At 41.6% G+C, this 20,407-nt stretch overlaps 1 protein-coding gene across 3 annotated transcripts in view; it reads right to left on the bottom strand.

Moving 5' to 3' along the window:
* The window catches only part of PDE2A (phosphodiesterase 2A), a 1,588,440-nt gene that overhangs the window by 9,719 nt on the left and 1,558,314 nt on the right, over positions 1–20,407 (bottom strand). For all 3 annotated transcript variants that reach the window (XM_069203789.1, XM_069203788.1, XM_069203790.1), the window contains 3 exons: positions 12,667–12,779; positions 9,903–9,941; positions 8,833–8,939 (listed from right to left, as the gene is read on the bottom strand). In XM_069203789.1, the coding sequence (XP_069059890.1) occupies positions 8,833–8,939; positions 9,903–9,941; positions 12,667–12,779 (259 nt within the window). The remainder of the gene's footprint in view (positions 1–8,832; positions 8,940–9,902; positions 9,942–12,666; positions 12,780–20,407) is intronic.

The raw sequence follows: 20,407 nt of genomic DNA, 5'->3' as shown, positions 1-20,407 counted from the left end.
AATGGTGTCTTTGGAAGGGGTGGTAGAATTGTACAACCTGCCGGCTAGAGATATAAGATTCCCCAATCCATACAAAATAGAGGATCCTTTCATGTATTTCAGGAGGCAACATGATTTTGTTTTACTAAAAAGTGGAAATGGTATTAAAGGCAGGAGTGCAAAAATGTGCTGTTAAATGTCAAACAATACACAGGTGATTGTGGTGCCAGCTATTGCTTCTTCACTTTCAAAGGTAGATGGACGTTTTATTGGAATTACAGGGCAATCACAACAGATGCTTTAGTCTAGGAAACTTTGTTGTAAAGCAAGATTTTGGTATGTTTGGTTTAGGTAAAGGAAGATTTTGGAAAAGGGTGCCACTGTGAAGATGAAAGACATAAAGAAGCTTTACTTGACTTTAATGTTTTTGGTGCATAAGAAAGATAAAGGGTGGAGACCGGAGATTAATTTAGGAAGCTTGGACTGACATCTGGTCTACAGACATTTGGGAATGAAAGGAATGTATCTTTTTAGAGGGAGTGTAAAGGGAAGAGATAGGTTGGTCAACTTAGATTTAATGGATGCTTATTTCACTGTTCCAGTAGCTTAGGAGAGTTGGGTTTATAAATAGTTCAAATGAAAAGACAAAAGGATCAGTTTGTTAGAATGTTGTTGGCTTATTCACAGGTGTGCGGCGTTTTATGAAGACCATTCTTCCTGTGGTCAATTATTTGAGTCAGAGGAGAATCAGCTTAACAGTATATTTGTATGGAATTTTAATAGTGTCAAAGGGCAAAAAAGAGCTAGAGGAAAACTTATAGTTGGTGAGGAGGAGTTTGGAAAATCTGTGGACCTTATTTACAAGACCTTTGACCACCGCTGCATCATTCTGTTTTGATGCAGCAGTGCGCGCTAGCAGTGCACCACACTGCTCCATATTTACAAACAGACGCATTAGGCCCAATGCTTTAGTTTGCAAATCCCTGCGTCACATTTTAACTGTGCCAGGTATAGTGCATGCAGAGTAGCCATTCTCTCGGGAAAACGTCAGTATTGGTCCTGCATGAAGGGAGCAGCACAAAATGCTATTTCCTGCGTGCAGAAGTCATTTTTATCATCTGTTTCCCTGCCCGGAAGCAGATGAAAAGTCTGCTCCCAGAAGGTGGGAGCAGACTTACTGTTTGCTCTCCCTTGGTGGGAGCTGTCAAAGCTCCTGCCAAGCGAAAGCAAACATCTATGTCTGAGGGTGGGCACCTCGGGACATAGGGATCCAGTCCTGGGGGTGGCGGTCCGCAGGGGCATTAAAGCCTCAAGACGGGGGGGCTGCATGACCCCTTTCTCTTAAATGAACACTGGCTTAGCCGAAGGGAGGTGGCAGTCCCAGGGCCATAAACACCCTGGGAGGGGAACCAAGCAGCCCCCCTCCTCCCTGACCAGAGTTCTGGGGAGGTGGTGGTACCAAGGGCTCTAAAGGGCCCAGGAGGGGTGTCCGCGTGGTCCCCCTCCCCTTTGATGGATTAGTCCTGCCCTGGGGAGGTGGTGGTCCCTAGGGCTATAAACAGCCTTGGGGAGGGGGTCCTTGCTCTTACCACATCAAAATTAATAATTGTCTTTTGCCCTCTGGACCTGCTCACTCAGGGGCTGAACGTGGGAGACAACACTTTTTTTTTTCTTTTTTTTTTTAAACATTTTTGATGAGATTTGCAGATCCTCTGCAATTTTCGTCACAAAAAATGTAAGGAAAAAATGCTTTTTGGCCCCAGCAGGGTCCCTGGGGTACCCCACCACCAGGCCTAAGGGGTCAGTATGTTTGTACACTGCCCCGTTCTCTTTTTTCTTATACTTTTTTGTAACTTGGGTGAGTCTGAGTCCAAAAATGGCTGTCAGTACTTCCTGTTTGAAGTGTTGGCAGCCAGTCAGATCTCAGCATGAGATCTGTTGGATCCCCAGAGGATCAATGTCCCGTAAATATCTCAAAAACTACTGAACAGATTTACACAAAATCACAAAAAGAGATATTTCTTGACCAAGATCTATCTTTATACCAAATTTGGTGTAATTCCGTTCAGTGGTTTAGGCTGTAGTCATCTGCAAAATACCTATGGAAAATTGCATGGGACAAATGAGTTTTGGGACACTCCTTTCTTTTTGCCCCCCTCTTGATAAATCACCCCGAAACTTTGAAGACAGCAGCTGAAGTAATTAGCGTAGGAGTTTTGAACATTTCATGAAGATTCATCAAGTGGTGCCAATATTAGTGGCAAAACAAAAAATACTTTGTGTGTGGAAATTAGGTGCTAACTGTAACTGCCTACTGTACTACTACATACTATACTATATACATACCTACTATACCTATAACTACCTACTGTACTACTACATACTATACTATATACATACCTACTATACCTATAACTACATACTGTACTACTACAACTACTACATACTATATACATACTTACTATAACTACCTACTGTATTACTACAACTACTACATACTATATACATACCTACTATACTTATAACTACCTACTGTACTACAACTACCACATACTATATACATAGCTACTATACTTATAACTACCTACTGTACTACTACAACTACTGCATACTATATACATACCTGCTATACCTATAACTACCTACTGTACGACTACATACTATACTATATACATACCTACTATACCTATAACTACATACTGTACTACAACTACTACATACTATATACTACCTACTATAACTACCTATTGTATTATTACAACTACTACATACTATATAACATACCTACTATACTTATAAATACCTACTGTACAACTGCAACTATTACATACTATATGCATACTTACTATACCTATAACTACCTACTGTACTACTACAACTACTACATACTATATACATGCCTACTATACCTATAACTACCTCCTATATTACTACAACTCCTATATACTATATATATACCAACTATACCTATAACTACTTACTGTACTACTACAACTACTACATACTATATACATACCTACTATACCTATAACTACTTACTGTACTACTACAACTATTACATACTATATACATACCTACTATACCTATAACTACTTACCTACTCTACTACATATGTTACTATATACATACCTACTATACCTATAACTACTTACTGTACTACTACAACTACTACATACTATATACATACCTGCTATAACTATAACTACCTACTGTATTACTACAACTACTACATACTATATACATACCTACTATACCTATAACTACCTACTATATTACTACAACTACTATATACTATATATACCTACTATACCTATCACTACTTACCTACTGTAGTACAACTACTACATATGTTACTATATGCATACTTACTATACCTATAACTACCTACTGTACTACTACAACTACTACATACTATATACATACCTACTATACCTATAACTACCTACTATATTACTACAACTACTATATACTATATATATACCTACTATACCTATAACTACTTACCTACTGTACTACAACTTCTACATGTTACTATATAGATACCTACTATACCTATAACTACTTACTGTACTACTACAACTACTACATACTATATACATACCTACTATACCTTTAACTACCTACTGTATTACTACAACTACTACATACTATATACATACCTACTATACCTTTAACTACCTACTGTACTACTACATACTAGACTGCATACATGCCTACTATACCTACTGGTGACCGTCACTAGGTATAGTAGGTATATATATAGTATGTAGTAGTAGTACATTAGGTATAATTTTTTATATATATATATATATATATATATATATATATATATATATATATTTATATATATATATATATATATATATATATATATATTTATATATATATATATATATATATATATATATATATATATATATATATATATATATATATATATATATATATATATATCTATAAAAAACTACTGCCGGTCGCCACTAGGTAATTATAGGTAGGACCTAGTCTCTCTCTCTCTCTCTCTCTCTCTCTCTCTCTCTCTCTCTATATATATATATATATATATATATAATTGTTGTAACATTCTCGCAAGCAGTGATTTATTTGTAATATTGTGATCAATGTTTGTGAAGACTGTGGTAGAATTTCAGGCGTGGGTTTTTCCACAGCCTGTCTCTGATGAAGGACAGGTGGTTGCAATGACGCATTGCAGAGTTGAGTAAAATCTACTCCTTTAAGTTCTGTTTTCATAGCTGCGTGGTTTCTGGGAAGTCTCTTCAATAGAGCACTGAGAAATATTTCAAGTATTTGACAAATCAGGTTTGCAGACTCCTGAGGTGTGGCTGTCATATTTCAGTGTGACTGAAACAAACTATCCCTTTTTAAACATATCTGTCCACCCTCCACATACATCTGCCTGCCTCTGCCAGTAAGCGACTTTAAAGTGTTCCGGAATCAAAGGTAATTGTACTTGTTACTAAATCTGGTCACAGGACAGGATTGTGTGCATTCCATGGCAGGGCCCTCTGCATGTTTGTTGACATTCACAGACAGTTTGCTGATAGTTTCCCAACTTTAAATCTGTTGGAGATGTACTCCTGCCAAAGGCTGGAGTAAATCTGTTTTCAGGTTAAGAAAGGCAAGGAAATCACTAAACATTGGTGGTGATGTAGAGGAAGGGGCTTACCCTTAGGGAAGAGTATATTCCATGTAGAGTAAACAAAAATGTAAACTTTAAAATCACACAACTGCACTTATGTTTTTCATTACATGTGAGGGGAATGTAAACTCGTTGCTTTACCGTTTGCAAAAACGTTTACACAGTCGCAAGGGTACTCAAGGACAGTCATACATGTATGCATGTCCTACATGTATGTAAATCCTTTGAGCAAGCCTCATAGTCTCTAATGCTGGCTGTCTGGCATCCAGGTTTGTGAATTGGGCATTATAGGTTAAGAGTAAGCCTAAGCAGAGTTTGTGGAGTTCTGCTATCTCTGCAAAGTGCTGAAAAAACTCTGCCGCAATACGGGGAGTTCTGCAGGCAGCAGAGTTTGGGTAAGGCACGCTGTTTGCACTGATTCTCTATGCAGGAGTTTCCCCTTCGCTGTAGATTTTCCACTCAAGTGGCTGCTTCCTCAACACGAGTGGCAGCTTTCTCATTGCGAGCGGCAGCTTCCTCAATGCGAGCGGGAGCTTTCTCATCGCAAGTGCTCACGGGCTACCGAGACTGCTCGCGTTCAGTAATCCCGCTCGCGCGAACCAAATTAGCAGTTTCTCCTGCTCGCACTCACACTCTGAAACACAGAGCGCAATTTACAGATATTGAAACTGCGCTCTGAATTCCTGGAATTCATACTCCTGAAATTGGCACTGATTTCCAGGAGTATGAATGCCAGGAGTATGCCACGAGTAAGCCAGGAATTGTCCTGGCTTACTTTTGAAATTCATGAGTAAGACAGGAAGTGTAAGTCACACTTACTCAAGCCTGTTTTAAAAATTGATCTTTCAGTGTATAAGGGTCTCCCCAGTAAATTCAGGGTGCCACACTGAACTATTTATGCCAGCTGGGGCTCCAGAATCTTGACAGAAACTGTGCTGCGATTTTGGAGCCCTGTCATAAAATGTGGTCTTTTTTACATATATTATCATAATGGGGCGAATATGTCAAATCCTTGCTAAGAGTTGCAGCATTTTTGTCGCTATGCAGGAAAATAAGTAATTTGGCAATTTATCTGATTACTGAATAAGATGTTCAGTTTTCTCAAATGTTAAATATAATGGCTATTTCACCTTCTGCATTGCAAAAACTACTATATATATATCTTATCTCAAGCAGGACATACCAAATGTTAAAGTTGCCCTTAGCAATGGAGAGACAAGCATTCTGTCTGCTATGACCATGGTATGACTATTGTGAGAAGTAGGCAGTCAAGCTCAAAAGTCAATGTTGTGCTAGATCTAGATTTTTTCCCTGCCCAGCCAAATGATCACTTACTCCTCTTGCATGCTGATCATTGCAACAATACCAAACTGCCTCCCTTCAAAGGTCAGAGCCACGTAAAATTACTTAGAGTCAGAAAGATGGTTAAGACCTGGTTGTTCCCAAAGCAATCCAACTAACAATCAATCAATCAATCAGAGATTTGTAGAGCTCAGCTAATCTATACGTTCTTACTTTCTGCCTACAAACAGATGCCCCCCAGGGCCTCTGTGATCAAGGAAGTGCTATATGAGCAGACTCCCTTCACAAGCTACCACTAATATCAGAGAGAACCACTTCCCCCCTAGATAATTACCACCCGGTGCTTAATTTGAGCCGATGGATGCAAACATGGCCCACAGCACTCATTTCTGTTGTACGGCACTTATTTGACTTTGACCCAGAGCAAGAGAGGGAATAACACAAGGGAGACAGAAGGAGGAAATGACAGGCTGAAAAAATCTGACAAAGGGAGAAAGCAGGAACCTGCAAGAATGAGATAGGGAGTGTCTCTTGGGGAGTTTAAGAGGCTTGAGGTGGAATCAAGTCTGTGCAGCCTTGGTACTCACCACACTGACATTCAACAGAAGTGGCCGTGGGCTTCTGAGCAAAACTTTGGGCCCGTCACTTATTCTTTTACAAATAAGCACTGTTATCCTCCCCCCCATTCAAGAGTCTGCAGCAAAGTCATGACAGAATAGTCATTGCAAAGCCCGGGGATTGTCCATGCTTCAAAATCTCACAAGGCAAACCTAAACAACCCGCTTATCTGGACATAGCACATAACTTACAACCCCTTACTTAAAAACAAATACAAAGTCAAAGAAGTCCAATAATTTTCAATAGCTACTTAAAATAAATATGGTTAGACTGTATCAACACCATCAGCATCCAAACAGAACATCCTAAGACACTGAAGCGTATATCACCTGTCCACACGTAATCAACTTTCAGCCTGTCTACTCTACATGTTTCCCCAGATTGTGTCCTATCTCAGTGGTCCAAAAAGCCTGAATGAAATTAACCTAATTTATAGCTAAGGATTATTCAGTTAAAGCCATGAGGCCTAGTCAATCTGTATTTATTTCAGTGCACTGATGTAATCCCTTGTATTCTGGTTATGGTTAAATACCATTTTCTATATATCTACTGCCCATGACAAAGGTGCTCTGTAAAAACCATATATGAAGACATATTGAGTGTACTATGCTATTCAGTACCTTTGTTGAGAGAGAAAAGGGGACCATGACCAACTCGAGACCTCACCTCCCTGAGCCATGGACGTTTGCCACATCCAACAATGGTTACACCATTATTACACTTTGTGAAACTGCATTTACACACCATCTAGCAGATTCCATATAAAGATCACCCAGCACCATAAATCAGTTTTGCCAAGATTGTTGAGTACTTATATGAGACAGAGACATTCTTTAGAGAGGCTGCCAAAACATTCCATGTGAAAATATGAATTGAAGAAAATACCTTTCAAACCCAGATTAAAAAGTATAGACTGCTGGAATCTGTTCCTTATTTGACTATCTCCCTACAAAAAGTTTTGCCTGTGTTTAATTTTGAAATCTAGACAAACTCAGTTCAAGTATGTTTGAGACCGCTTTAATTTAATAGTCTGACTCTAGTCCTAGTATATTTAGGAGTGAGTACTTGAGGGTTTGGAGTAGGCACAGGTCAAGGTTTTTGCAGTGACTTATGTAAAGTTGTCATTTTGCTAATCTATGTTTTGGAGGTTGTGTTTTTGGAAACACAGTTTTGGAATCTATGGGCCAGATGTATCAAGAATCCATTTTGCAATTCTCTAATAGCGATTCTTAAAAATCGCCAATGCTATTGCCGAATCGCAAATAGACCCTATTCGCACCTATGGGCCTGGTGGCCCATATTTGCGAATTTTTTGCATTTCCTTAATTGCGAATTCCTAACTGGAATTTGCAATTTCAGAAATGTAAACCCCAGGGTGCTGGGGGCCTAAGGCCCTCTCTGCTGCACCCCAAAAATTATTTTAGGACATGTAAGGCGCACACATGCCACAGGGGCATGTGTGCGTTACATGTCAATTTAAAAAATGCCTTTTAAAAATGTGCACATGGTTACCACCAAATTGAATTTGGTGGTAATTGCGATTCCTTAATGCGCAATTCGCATTAAGGAAATGCTTGATACATGTGCTTAAGAAATCGCAAATAAGGATCCCTTTTTTGCAATTTCTTATTTAGAGAATCACAATTTGCGATTCTCTAAACGGGGTCGCAATTTTAAGGAATCGCTATTTTAGGGATTCCTTAAAATTGCATAGCGAATGCCTTTCATACATAATAAAAGGCATTTTTGCATTCGCAAACGGCCATTCGCACTGTTTGCGAATGCAAAAACGCTTGATACATCTGGCCCTATATTTTTACATGCAATGGAAAATAGAACTGTATCAAGGGAAAGTGATTGTCTTGGGAGAGTGGAATTAAAGAGAGTATTGTGCAATATTAACATCAGCACTTTGGCGGAAGAAGCTACGTCGCTGGAATGATGTTACTAAATCCGTCTCCGGCCCCACTATTTTTGAACGTCCCAGTACTTACTACTAACATGTTCCTGAGTACTGTCTTTTTGTTACATTCAAGATGTATTGGAGAGATATCTCTAAAGAAAGAATTGGCATTCTTCAATTTGCTGAGATGTTCGAAGCAACAATGGTTTAGGTTTTGACCAAAGGGTGAGGCCCTGATTGCAAATGATGCCATAAGACATCTTCACTCCCACCGACAAATATGATGGTTCCTACTGCAAAAGACAAATGGGAGCTTCCTTGACACAGCAGAAGAGAATAATTTGCAGATGTTAGACGATGAATGACTTACTTGTAAATAGGCATGGCAATGTGCTCCATGAAGCTGATCTGCAGCTCGGGGATGTACGCCTTCTCCCGATCCATCATCTCACTCGGCCTGTTACCCATGGCTTTCTCCTGCAAGAAGCATACGCATGTACATCAGTGCTGTAGCCAATAATCCTCCAAACCTTGATAGTCTCATTTCATAATCCTTCCCCAACTATTCCTCTTTTCCCTTCCAGTGCCTTTCCTATCTTCTTTACTCAGTAGTTTCCTTCACTAACCTCCGCCCTCGCCTCCCCGCTTCTGCCCTCTTTTGTTTATTTTGTGTCCTTTCTCTTCCAAGTTATGCTGCTTCAGAACATTGCTTTCTTCTGTCTTGTTGCCCTGTATTGTTGCCTTGTGCTTTGTGCTGTTGCCCTTCACCTGGAACTTTCTGTGATCTTTGTTTACTAGCTCATTAGTTTCACATTATGACAGCCCAAAGCCCCCAAACCTAAAGTCCTCCAAGCCTGAAGTACTCCTATTGCATGCCTACCTCCTCACATCCTGGTACCCACACAGCTTCCTCTCCTGCAGCATCTATAAATAGTACTCATTGCTGAACAGAGACAGGAATAAAGTGTGCACTCAAAAGTGGTCCTTCTATTCCAATGCCACTGAGATCATCTTTCCCTGCCCTGGTCAGATCCTAAAAAAATAAAGCTGTTCCCTCCAAAAACTCTAATGAAAGCTCATAACATCAGAGAGGTATTAGGCCTTAACTGTGTTCACTCATACATGTAAATTTCTTCACTCAGTTCTTTATTCTGAAACTGTGCCTACTCCTTGGCACATGCTTGTCACTCATTGGTAATCTTCGTAATCTTGGTATTTTTGGTGGAAAGTTACATTTAGCTGCTCCTTGATTTTAGGAGGATTTAGATACAAAGTGAGAAGGAGATGGCAAACGACCTCACAACCAAGCTAAAACCCTGCTAGAGCCAGAACTCTGATCCAAAGATAGCTGAAGAAAGGCCGGAAACAATGGGTACACTCAAAGCCCCTGAATGCTCCTTTCACCAAAGTGATTTTCAGTGCTAAGTAGTAGTCACTTACCAGGTCTCCTTGAGAGAAGAATTCTTTGTAAATCAGTTCCTGTGAAGGAGAAAGACACCATTCAGAATTATAAGGGTAAACATATCTCAATTCACATAATAACTATTTGGAGAAATTTGCACTTATCTATAGGAGTGGGTTGGAACCCTCTTTTACATGTTTTGTAGACCATTGCCTATAGTGGAGAGGGTTGGGCCTGAGGTGTTCAATCAATCAAACAAGGTTTTTATAGAGCGCAAGACTACTGAGATGAGTGTCCCGGCGCTAAAGGATAATTGACCACTAGTCAAGAGGGATTATATTAAAAAGCCAGACTGAACAACCAAGTTTTAAGGCCATGTTTGAAGGATCCTTTATCTTTCATGGCCTGCAGATAAAGGGGAAGAGCATTCCAGTCAGAGGTGAGAAGAGTCAAAAAGGGGCAGACGCCCATTTATGCCTTTTAGTTTTCTGCACAACTTCCAAGAGGGCGTCTGGTGAATGCAGATTTCTTGCTGGAAGACAGCGCGTGAGTCTCTTGGCTGGGTAACAGGGACCTGACTGATAGAAGGCTTGGTGAGCCAGCACAAGCCCCTTTAATTGAACTCTCTCATGGACTGGCAGCCAGAGCAGATCTTTAAGGTGCGGATGGATGAGTTTGCTTTTCTGGAGATTTAGTCAGAGCCAGACTGCAGCGTTCTGTACCAACTAGAGTTTCTTAAGCTGGTATGTTGGGATATCCCGGTAAAGGGTGTTGGCATAGTCCAGCCGTGAGGTATAAGAGCATGGATTACCCTCTTCTGGCAATGTGAAGGTAGCAGGAACAAAAACAGTTTTAAAGATCTCAGATCACCGTAGCACGTACCTATAACAATGTTCACCTGGGACCTGAAGGATACTTTATTATCAAACTTCACCCCAAGGTTGCGTATGGCTGTGGCAGGGGTAGGAGGAGGTGGAGCAGAAATGGGACAGAATTCTCCTCCCCAAGATGCCACGCTGGGCAGAAATTAAAGTTGCTGTGCTGCGTTGCATGAACAGGAGAGAGACAAATTGCACCATGCCTACTAAGATATGACACTCTTCAGCTCTCTACCTGGGGTAGTGGATTTAAGGCTGCCTAGCGCCAACACAGCATCCTTCTACCACAATACAAGAATGTCTGAGTTACAGGCAGGATTGTTTTTCACAGGAAGGGGGTCAAGAAAATCCTAAGAGACCAATTCCTCTTTCTATGCGTGATGCAAGAAGGGAGTAATGGTGATAAATAAACATATTTCTCCTCATTTCGCCATGGTTGGGATGGCGTACCATTTTGGTGCAATCCCAGGTTTACTGATTTCAATATTTCTGGATTGTGTCAAATTCTATGGATGCATGCAGAGGAACACCTACGCTCCACCCATGGACCGCCTGCCACTATGAAATATAATGCTACGCATCGCAAACGGCTGCGCTGTGTTCCATTTCTTTACAAAGTCATGCAAGGTGGCGCAAATTGCCACTTAAGAGGTTTTGTAAATCTTACTTACTTTGTCTTACCTTGCACGATGCAAGGGCAACACAAAGGCTTAGTAAATATAGGCCTTGATAGAGCACCTGCCCATTGAGGACTTCGATGACAGACGTCTGCACCTGGGAGCTATTGGGCAGGTGACAATAGAAACTGAAGCAGCATGTTCAGTTCCCACCATAGAAACAAACTGCAGAAGTACATCACTTGTGTGTCAAAGGATAAACAGCACTTGCAGGGCTTAAGCAAAAGGATGGCTTTATTCTGCATTTAGCAAGATGCATTGAGGAGGACTTTGACAGGCTGCAAGTCAGTGTGCGACCGAACCCCTTGAAATGCCAGTTTTTTACAGTTCAATGAAATATGGTCACTCCCTTTGCACTCTAGAAAGAGACTTAACCTCTGCTCTGAATATGATTGCATTTCCAGGTTTGGAAAACACATACAGAACATTTATGTTGTAAATGTTTTTCCTGTGCATCCACCAAATTGTGTCCCTGCCCTGTGCCTGGTTGGAGGCTGACACCAACAGACAATCCACAAAACTAGGGTATTTTCTGCTACAGTAAATCTGATCTGCAGGTAGAAATGTCCTTTCCTCCTCCTTCTGCCATCAGTATCAGGGAATTTCCCTTCGCAGATCAGTGTTTTTTGCATATGGAAGTTCCACACTCATGCTAAAGAGCATTGTGAACTGTGCCCTGATTTAGTCAGTGGTGACCTGTGCACTACTTGCCAATCAAGTCAAAGGCACGTATGGAAGCCCATTTCCTGCTACATACTTGTTTGCACTTAGTCATCAGCATCAGTGGCATTATGCCAGTAGATGTTTCCTCTTTTCTTTTATAAGGAAACTCATACTTGTGTGTGGCTGGCTGGAGGGATCAGGAATCTTTGTGATAGCCTATGTTTCTGAAGATGACATTACATTATTCCAATTGTTTCTGCACTCATAAATACAGCAGGGAGTAATAATATCTGCCCTCACATAACCAACACTTGCTGGATCACATACCTGAGAACATGCACGTGGTTGCATCAGTGGCATAAGGCAGAATGATGCCCCCCCCCTCCAGAATGTGATGGGGGGCCTCTAGTCTCCCATAACTCACAAATATTCATTGACTTAGGCCTGAATGACCCCCTCCCCTGAAGGGTACCCCTGCACCACAGGGACCTGTATTACACACATGGGTTGCATTTACAGTGCATGTGCATTACATGATCTCTAAGTGTGCTGGGTTTGGAGAGGGTGCATGCAGGATCACTTACTGCAATCTTCCTTGTGGTTTTCCATCCTTTGGTCTGATCCGAGAGGTCACATGACGTCATGAGAAGACACAGCAACAAACTATGATGGTTTTTGTTTTTGGGGTCATAGCCAACTGTGAGAAAAATATAAAACAGGACACTAAAGTATGATTGTAATATTGGGCTATAGCAAGAATACATCTATTCGTTAATGATTTATGGGGTTATTTTGTGTTATGGGAAGTGGTCCATCATGTGCCGGAGGCGGAGGTCCTAACCTCCGCCACCTCTTGAGGATTTTTGACCACAATATTTAGAGACCTCCATCTAACTTGTGGAATCACTATAACTTCAAGGAGGCTGCCACCGCTGGGCTACTCTGAAGCTTGGTAAATCTTGGTAGGCAGTAGCGTGCGGTCGCTCAGCAACCTTTTTTATTTTTCAAAAACAAGCTCCGAAAGCGGGAATGTGTTTTTTACAAAAAAGTGACCATGAAACCCTGGGAGTTTTCTTTTAAGGTTAATTTTTCCTGTATTCTGTTTAGGACCTCCATGCTTTATCATCTGCAGTCTCTGAACAGAAAAAAAAGTTTGTCAGTCTATCTGCTCTAAATAGGTCAGAAGAAGTGAAAACGTTACACCGATGGTCCGATGTTCTTGTGGCTGTTGCTGGCGCGCACCCAGCTGGGGCTCTGCCGGCGGAAACTTGATGGTCTGCCTGAATCTACATAGAGTAGGCGGACCATCAGGTTAGCAGACACATAACTCCGCCATGTTTGTAGCAAAGTACCCTGTCCATCAAACTATAAACACCCTCATTGAAAATGAATTTATTTAAATGTTATTTTTCTCACTATATATAAGTTGAGATATGTGATTTACATAATGTAAGCAGTCTACAAAGCAGCGCAGTGCTCACACGGAAGGGGGGTACGATAGATTAAAGAGGTGTCAGATGGGAGCCTCCCTCCCTCCAGGACTTCAGAAGGGGACTCAAGACCTGGCTTTTCGACCGGTTTCAGGAAGAGATGAGGTGGTTCTGATGTGGTGTGGGAGGTTGTTCCATGCTTTAGGAGTGATGTATGAGAAGGCTCGACCTCCTGACCTGCTTTTCTGTATGCGTAGAACTGGTGCTAGCGAGCGTCTGGCTGAGCGGCGGTGCCTGGAGAGTTGGTGGAAATGTATGCAGCTGTTCAGGTACACTGCACCCGTGATGTGCGATGCTTTGTATGTGAGTGAAAAGCTTCAACTGTACCCGTTTGTGAATCAGGAGCCAGTGGGGTTTCCGCAGGTGCGCTGTGATGTAAGACTGGAATGGAAGGTTGATGACCAGTCAGGAGTTGTGTTCTGGATGGTATGCAGCCTTTTTGTGAATTTCTTGGTACTTCCTGGGTAGAGGGTGTTCCCGTAATCTAGTCTGCTTGTTATGAGGGTTCGGGGGACAGTCTTCTGGTGTTGTTTGGTATCTACTTGTAGGTCTTTCTCTGCATCCTCAGGGTGTGGAAGCCAGCTGTGGCGATGATGTTGACCTGGGCGTACATGTCCAGCTTTTTGAAGATGAAAATTCTGCAATTCCTTGCATGAGGGCTGGGGTGGTAGTTGGTGTGAAGTCTGTGGGGCATCAGGCGGAGTCGCATGGCAAGTCATCCTTTCCAAAGATCACCACTTCGGTGTTGTCACTGTTCAGTTTTAGGCAGCATCAAGGTGGCTATTTTGATCATGCAGGGTCTCCTGGGACTTTTGTCCGAGAGACAGCATCAGTTGTGTTGTCGGCACAGACACGCTCATGTTGTGTGCCTGGATGATGTCTGCCGGCAAAGTTATGCAGATGTTGAAGAAGGGTGAGCTGAGCAAGGAACCTTGTGGGATTTCACAAATGAGTTTTCCATCTTTTGAGGAGTAAGGCAGCATGTTGATTGTTGGGCTTTGTTACACTATCCACATAAATGTATGTTTAGATCGCAGGCCCACTTATCAAAGCATCAGTTATTTTAAGAGGACACTCTGACTTTAGAGGAACCTCTGACATGTTGCATCCCTTTGTAGGGTCCAATCGTGAAGTACCAGCTCGTGAGACATATACATCCGTCATAGGACACGTATTGACCTATGCTGTAGGTGCTGATTCTGATAGAAGAGGTGCCCCCAGGGGCAGTACTGTGCTGGCACAAGGTACATTCGACACTAGATATGCTTTATATAATATATTTGACTATCAGGGGTTGAAAGCGAAGTGTTAATAAAATGCATGTGTTTCCATGCAGGAGAAAACATTCATTGTTGGTGAAACATTTTTTCAGGAGGGTGTCTGGGAAATACCAATTTACACGATGGAAGGAGGTGGTTCTGATAGATGAGATTTTCCGCTCAGTTTTTATTCTCTAATATTGTCTAATCTTGTTATTTTGACGCTCATTTCTCAAAGACATTATTGTCACATATGAAATGATCTGTCTAGCATGCTGCGGGTATTCCACTGAGCGACCCAATGCAGTACTCCTTGGGTGTTTTTGGACATGTATGCTCACGAGACACAGCTTTGAAAATTGATTCAATGTGCAATATGTGGGGATCTGGGCAGACTGGTTTTACTTAGTAATCTGTTATCTTTCATACCCTCGGCAAATTCCTGGTTACATTTAGGTCTTTGAAAAGTAAATGCATGAAAATAGTAGCGCTTATTTCTTCAGCCTCCACATTTCTTTGTGCCAAAATCGAATTGAAAGACTTGCCTGCCATCCAGTGGGCAAGGGCTGGAAGTACAGCTCCTGAATTTACATATTTACAATTCACATGCCATAGCTGGTAAGTGTCCAGGTTGCTTATGTGTGTCATTTCTATGATTTCAACATGCTAATAAGCAACACTACATAGTCACATGTGGGACATTTCGAATGATAACTGAATGACTATGATAAACATTGAGTTCCATCATATAACAAGTACTTGCAAAGCCAGTAGGTCTCGCCTCAAAGAGCTTTTGGCTTTGGCAATGATTAGTAGCCATGCTGTACATTTGGCGCTTGCAAAATCCTACCGTTTTTTATTTTGTAATTATTTTTAGCCCTGTATTCCCTCATCTCCATTCTCTGTCTTCCCTAGACAACCACATCCACATCCAGGGGAGTATGATGGGAGATGAGGCAACACAATGAGACGGAGACAGTAGGGAAGAATGGGGGTGTGAAGAAAGGACAGACGGCGGGGTTGGGACAAGCACATGGGCTTCGGAGGGTGGGCGGGAAGGGCTGGGGCAATCACACAGACAACGAAGGGCTGTTGGGAGGGGCAGATGCAAGCACTCGGACAAATAAAGTTGAGTGGGAGGGGCTGGGGAAACCCACAGACGACAGAAGGTCAGTGGTAGTGGATGGAGAAGAATTCAGAGGCATTAACGTACACGAGGGAGACAGCTGGAAAACACACACTCTCTTCTAGAGCGCTCAAGCAAAATGTGAAAAGTGGCACTGGAAGGACTCATTTAGGCATATGTGCTCCAAGTGAGGGACAAACACAAGAAGAGGAAGGAAAGCCTATGGAAGCTGATGATGAATAAGCAAGCACATGAGAGTGACAGATAAGCCAACTAATGTAAGCAGTGGGTGGACTCTAAGGCCACTATAAGGTAACACAAGTTTTCACAAGATGTGCTGTCTTAGACAAGACCTAGAAATGTATGCCCAAAACACAAAGGACAATATCTAATCACATGACACAGAGAGAAATGCATCATATAGCACATGAAATATTTGTAAACGTCAGAGAAACCTATGATAATATGATTGGGATCTATGTTATCATGACAAGTGTCATGGAACTGATAACCCGTTGGCATGGGCATTTGTGACATTATCTTGCACAGGAAAATGTGACTGCATGAAATATATATAGTCAATTACATGCATGGAAATGTTTGATCACATTCAACATGTGTATTATGCACTCAAGAGATGGGGGAAAACACATCCCAGTAGGGTGATCATATAATGAAAACCAAAGACTCGGGGCAGACATTGGGCATAGATCCATTTAACAGGACAATAATTTAGCAGTCTCTGTGTCCACAGACCAGATGTCAGAACATTCCAACCAGGGCTTAATTTGTAAATATAAATGTGCCGGTGCTCAAAGTCCTCCTCTTAAACATGCAGCTGCTGCATTTAAATGTGCTAGTACGGAATACTGAGGCGGCGTAATCCTGAAGCCATCTCAGGCCTCTTTAATCCGTTTACAGCCACTCCTTGCCCTTTCAGCTCACTCTTGCAACTTTCTACTTTCTCCCTTTGTGACGCTTTTTCGTTTTTCTCTTTCTGCGTCTTTCCCATATATGTCTTTTGCTCGCAGCAAATGCTTGAGGCAGAAGAATAAGCCCCAGCCCTAAAAAATAAGTTCTGGTGCTCAGCACCGGAAACAACAAGCACAAATTAAGCACTGATTCCAACACAGAATTATAATAGCATTTTTCGAAAACAGTGAGCCATCCACTGACTAAACAGCAAATATTAGACTAGAATACTGTGCTAAATACACAAGGAAAATGAGAAACAGATCTAGTGATCAGGTTAAATTTGTGTTTTTTTTCGGACAAGGCTGGGCTTGTGAACATGTTTCATGGGACCCTGCTGAGATGGTGTTGTCAACAGATCTGCTCTGTGCAGCTTCCTTCCCTTCCTAAGCTTTTCTACCAATGGCACAATTAGTCTATGGGTCACAAATAAAACTTTTTAAAATGTTACAATGCACATGCCATGCTGCCATGCCATGCCACATGACACGACACAATGAGTTCTGCTGTTACATCGTCTCTGCAAAGAGCTATGCAGCAGAGGGATCATGTCTGCTTATGTTTGTGTAGTATCACAACACAAGGGCTGCTGGAAATGTGAGCAAAACGAGGCAATATTTTCATAATTGTGTTGCTCACACTCACCAATCTCCTCTGACAGGCCAAAACACACAATTCCACCGTGTGTCACACGTCTCTCTGCTCACACTGTCTCCCAGTGAGGATCCAATATCGCAAGGTGGGAGACAACATGAGCTGAAAACCCTTGCACGATATGGGTTTCCAGTTCATGTTTGAAGAGTGTGGACTGCTGATGTCCATGGGTGGTTTCCAATTTTTCCTGGACATTAGCTGCAGCCTCAGAAGCATTTTTAAAGGGTGGGGTTGGGTCAGTTCTGGCATAAATCTCTGACCCCCCTCCATGAACCCACCCACCCATACTTCAGAAAATAATGCACTTGAGCCCTGCCCCTCCATAGACCTCACTCCTTTAAGCCCCCACCTCCTGCAATACAGTGAAATTTATCTGAAAGTTGGCAGGCCTGAATTATGCTGCCTCCTTAGCACAATGTGAGTGAATGTTTTGATGGTGTTCAGTAAGCGTTTAACCTTTTTGTTTTTCAGAGACAAACTTCCAAAGTGGAAGTTTGTTTCCTAAAAACAAAAACAAAAAAACAAATGACCCCTGCATTCTGAAAGAGTATCATATAAAAAAGAACATAAGAAGTGCTTCTTCAGTGCATTAATAGTGGTTTAAAACTACAGGGAGAATATTGTAAGTACCAAATATTTAGTAGTCATTATGTGGTTACTCTGTATGACCTAGTTAAAGCTGGAGCTTAGATGATGTAGCAATTCAAAGACACCAAGTGTGTCCAACTGCACCTTTTCTAATGTTAACCTCCATGTGATGTCCCTAATTCTAGATGATATTTTTATTAGGTCTGTTGCTAGCCAATAATTATTGATTTTACTAAAATGATATGTATAATATACTTACTGGTGAGAGCGTTCAGACAGATCTCTTCATCCATTGGTCTGTTATTGTGTCATTCACATTTTTCTCCCTCCCAAAACAGCATGCAACATAGGGCAATGGGTCAGCCCACTTCAGCCATTGGCTAACTTCATCGTGAGTGACAGCATTATTCCCTTTCACAAGAACATCTCCACACAGAGTAGTTCCCTTTTGTGTCAGGGACTACGATGGCCATGTGTGCTTTTTGAAATCAAAATATATTGTTGATTTTAGTCTATGTTTTTCTTTTTAGATTGAGAGCCTGGAAGTTTCCAAAGGAAATAGGTTTTCAAAAATCTATAATAAAACAAAAGGCGCATTGACAAAGCTGAAAGGCTAGCACCAAATGCAGGCCTATTAGCTTTGCCAATGCTTGGTTCATTTATTATTTTATTAGTTCCATTAACAAATTCATTAGGGTGCCGTCAGGTATGACAATACCTATATGGCTATTTTGGTCACGCAGGAAAGAACACAACACATATAACTCATTTAAAGGGAGCTGGGAATCCGAGTTAAGGAGAAAGGAGATGTTTGTGGCCCAAATTTATATTGCTGAATGTGTAAAAATTACCACCTTATGGAGTTTTTCGCCCCCACCAAAATATTACTAGGTAAATCCTGACAAAATTTATGAGGAAAAACCTCAACATTTTGCAGCATTACAGTGTTATCCTTAACTCTAAGGCACTAAACTTGGCATGATGCTCCAGTCCAGCACCAACAAATAAAGGATGGAGAAGGCCAGGGTTGATTAGTAACACATTACTAGGGGTAGGAAATGTGTTTGTTCAGAGAAGACCGAAAGCATTTTTTTGTGAAAGGTAATGAACCTAAAAATACGAATATAGTTCTCGCTCCTGAATTATGTGGATTCAGTAAAATGATAGTGGTAGAGGAAATTACATCAATTAACCTGTGCATCACAGCCGTGACCCCATACTTCGCCCTCAGGCTTGCAAGGGTCACGTATTTGCTGCTGAGGGGCAGGGGACTGCAAAGATTGCAAATCTGACTACAGAAAACAAACACAGCTCTTGGAGCCCTGATTTCGTTCTGTTCCTGGTACTGACGTCATGACCCTAAGTTCAGAAGGCGGAGGGAAGGTGCCAGGGCAAGCCAGAAAGGAGGTGGTCTTCAACACTTTGAAAAACAAACTTTATGGCGAAGGAACCAGGAACCCTCATTTCGAAAATATCTCAGTCATTGGGACTATCTGTGGCTACGATTTGATTCAAGAATGGCTTGAGTGCGACACAAGGATATGTCTTTAAAAGCGAACGACTAGTGCCCAATACATCAGAACATGTCGGTGCTTCTGTTAGTTGAATGTCTCTTGCCGACACGTGTTTCGGTCACTCTCTTAGCTGAAACTGTCTTTAACATAGAAAACACTGATATGCCTTAGGCTCACCTGACAGAGCACTATATTGGTGTGCACAGTGTCAATGAACAATATGGCCCTGATTTTGGGGGTGTCGGAGATGTAGGTGCTGTTTATCACTCACAATAAAAATCCCACGCTGTGGGGTTCGGAATGTATCTGGTGTAAGAAAAAGCACCAATTCTGAGATTTTGGGGAAAGACATGGGTTTTGGTGGTTAAGACACCAAAATATGGTGGTATGCTAAACACTGTATTGTTTCCCCTGTTAAATTCTGGCTGGATTGACCTACCACAGTTTAACGAAGGGTGAGGCATTTAATTCGTCTATTAATTAGAGGGTGCAACATATACAAAACATTGCAGAATCACAGCCGGAGGAGCAGGATTGATGGATATAGCTAAAGCGAGGGCCGAGCTTCAGACAGGGTTTTTGGGGTATGCCCCCTCTAATAAATGCACTGTTTGCTTGGCAGTTGGGTTTGGGAACCCTGAGCTGAGCCGCTACGTTTGGGTCTGTTTTTCTTGTTGCGAGAACGAAAGACACAACAATGACTTTTTATGAAAGTGGGACAG

Source organism: Pleurodeles waltl, chromosome 8, assembly GCF_031143425.1.
Source record: "Pleurodeles waltl isolate 20211129_DDA chromosome 8, aPleWal1.hap1.20221129, whole genome shotgun sequence".
NCBI lineage: Eukaryota > Metazoa > Chordata > Amphibia > Caudata > Salamandridae > Pleurodeles > Pleurodeles waltl.
This window is presented reverse-complemented; position numbering and strand designations above follow the sequence as displayed.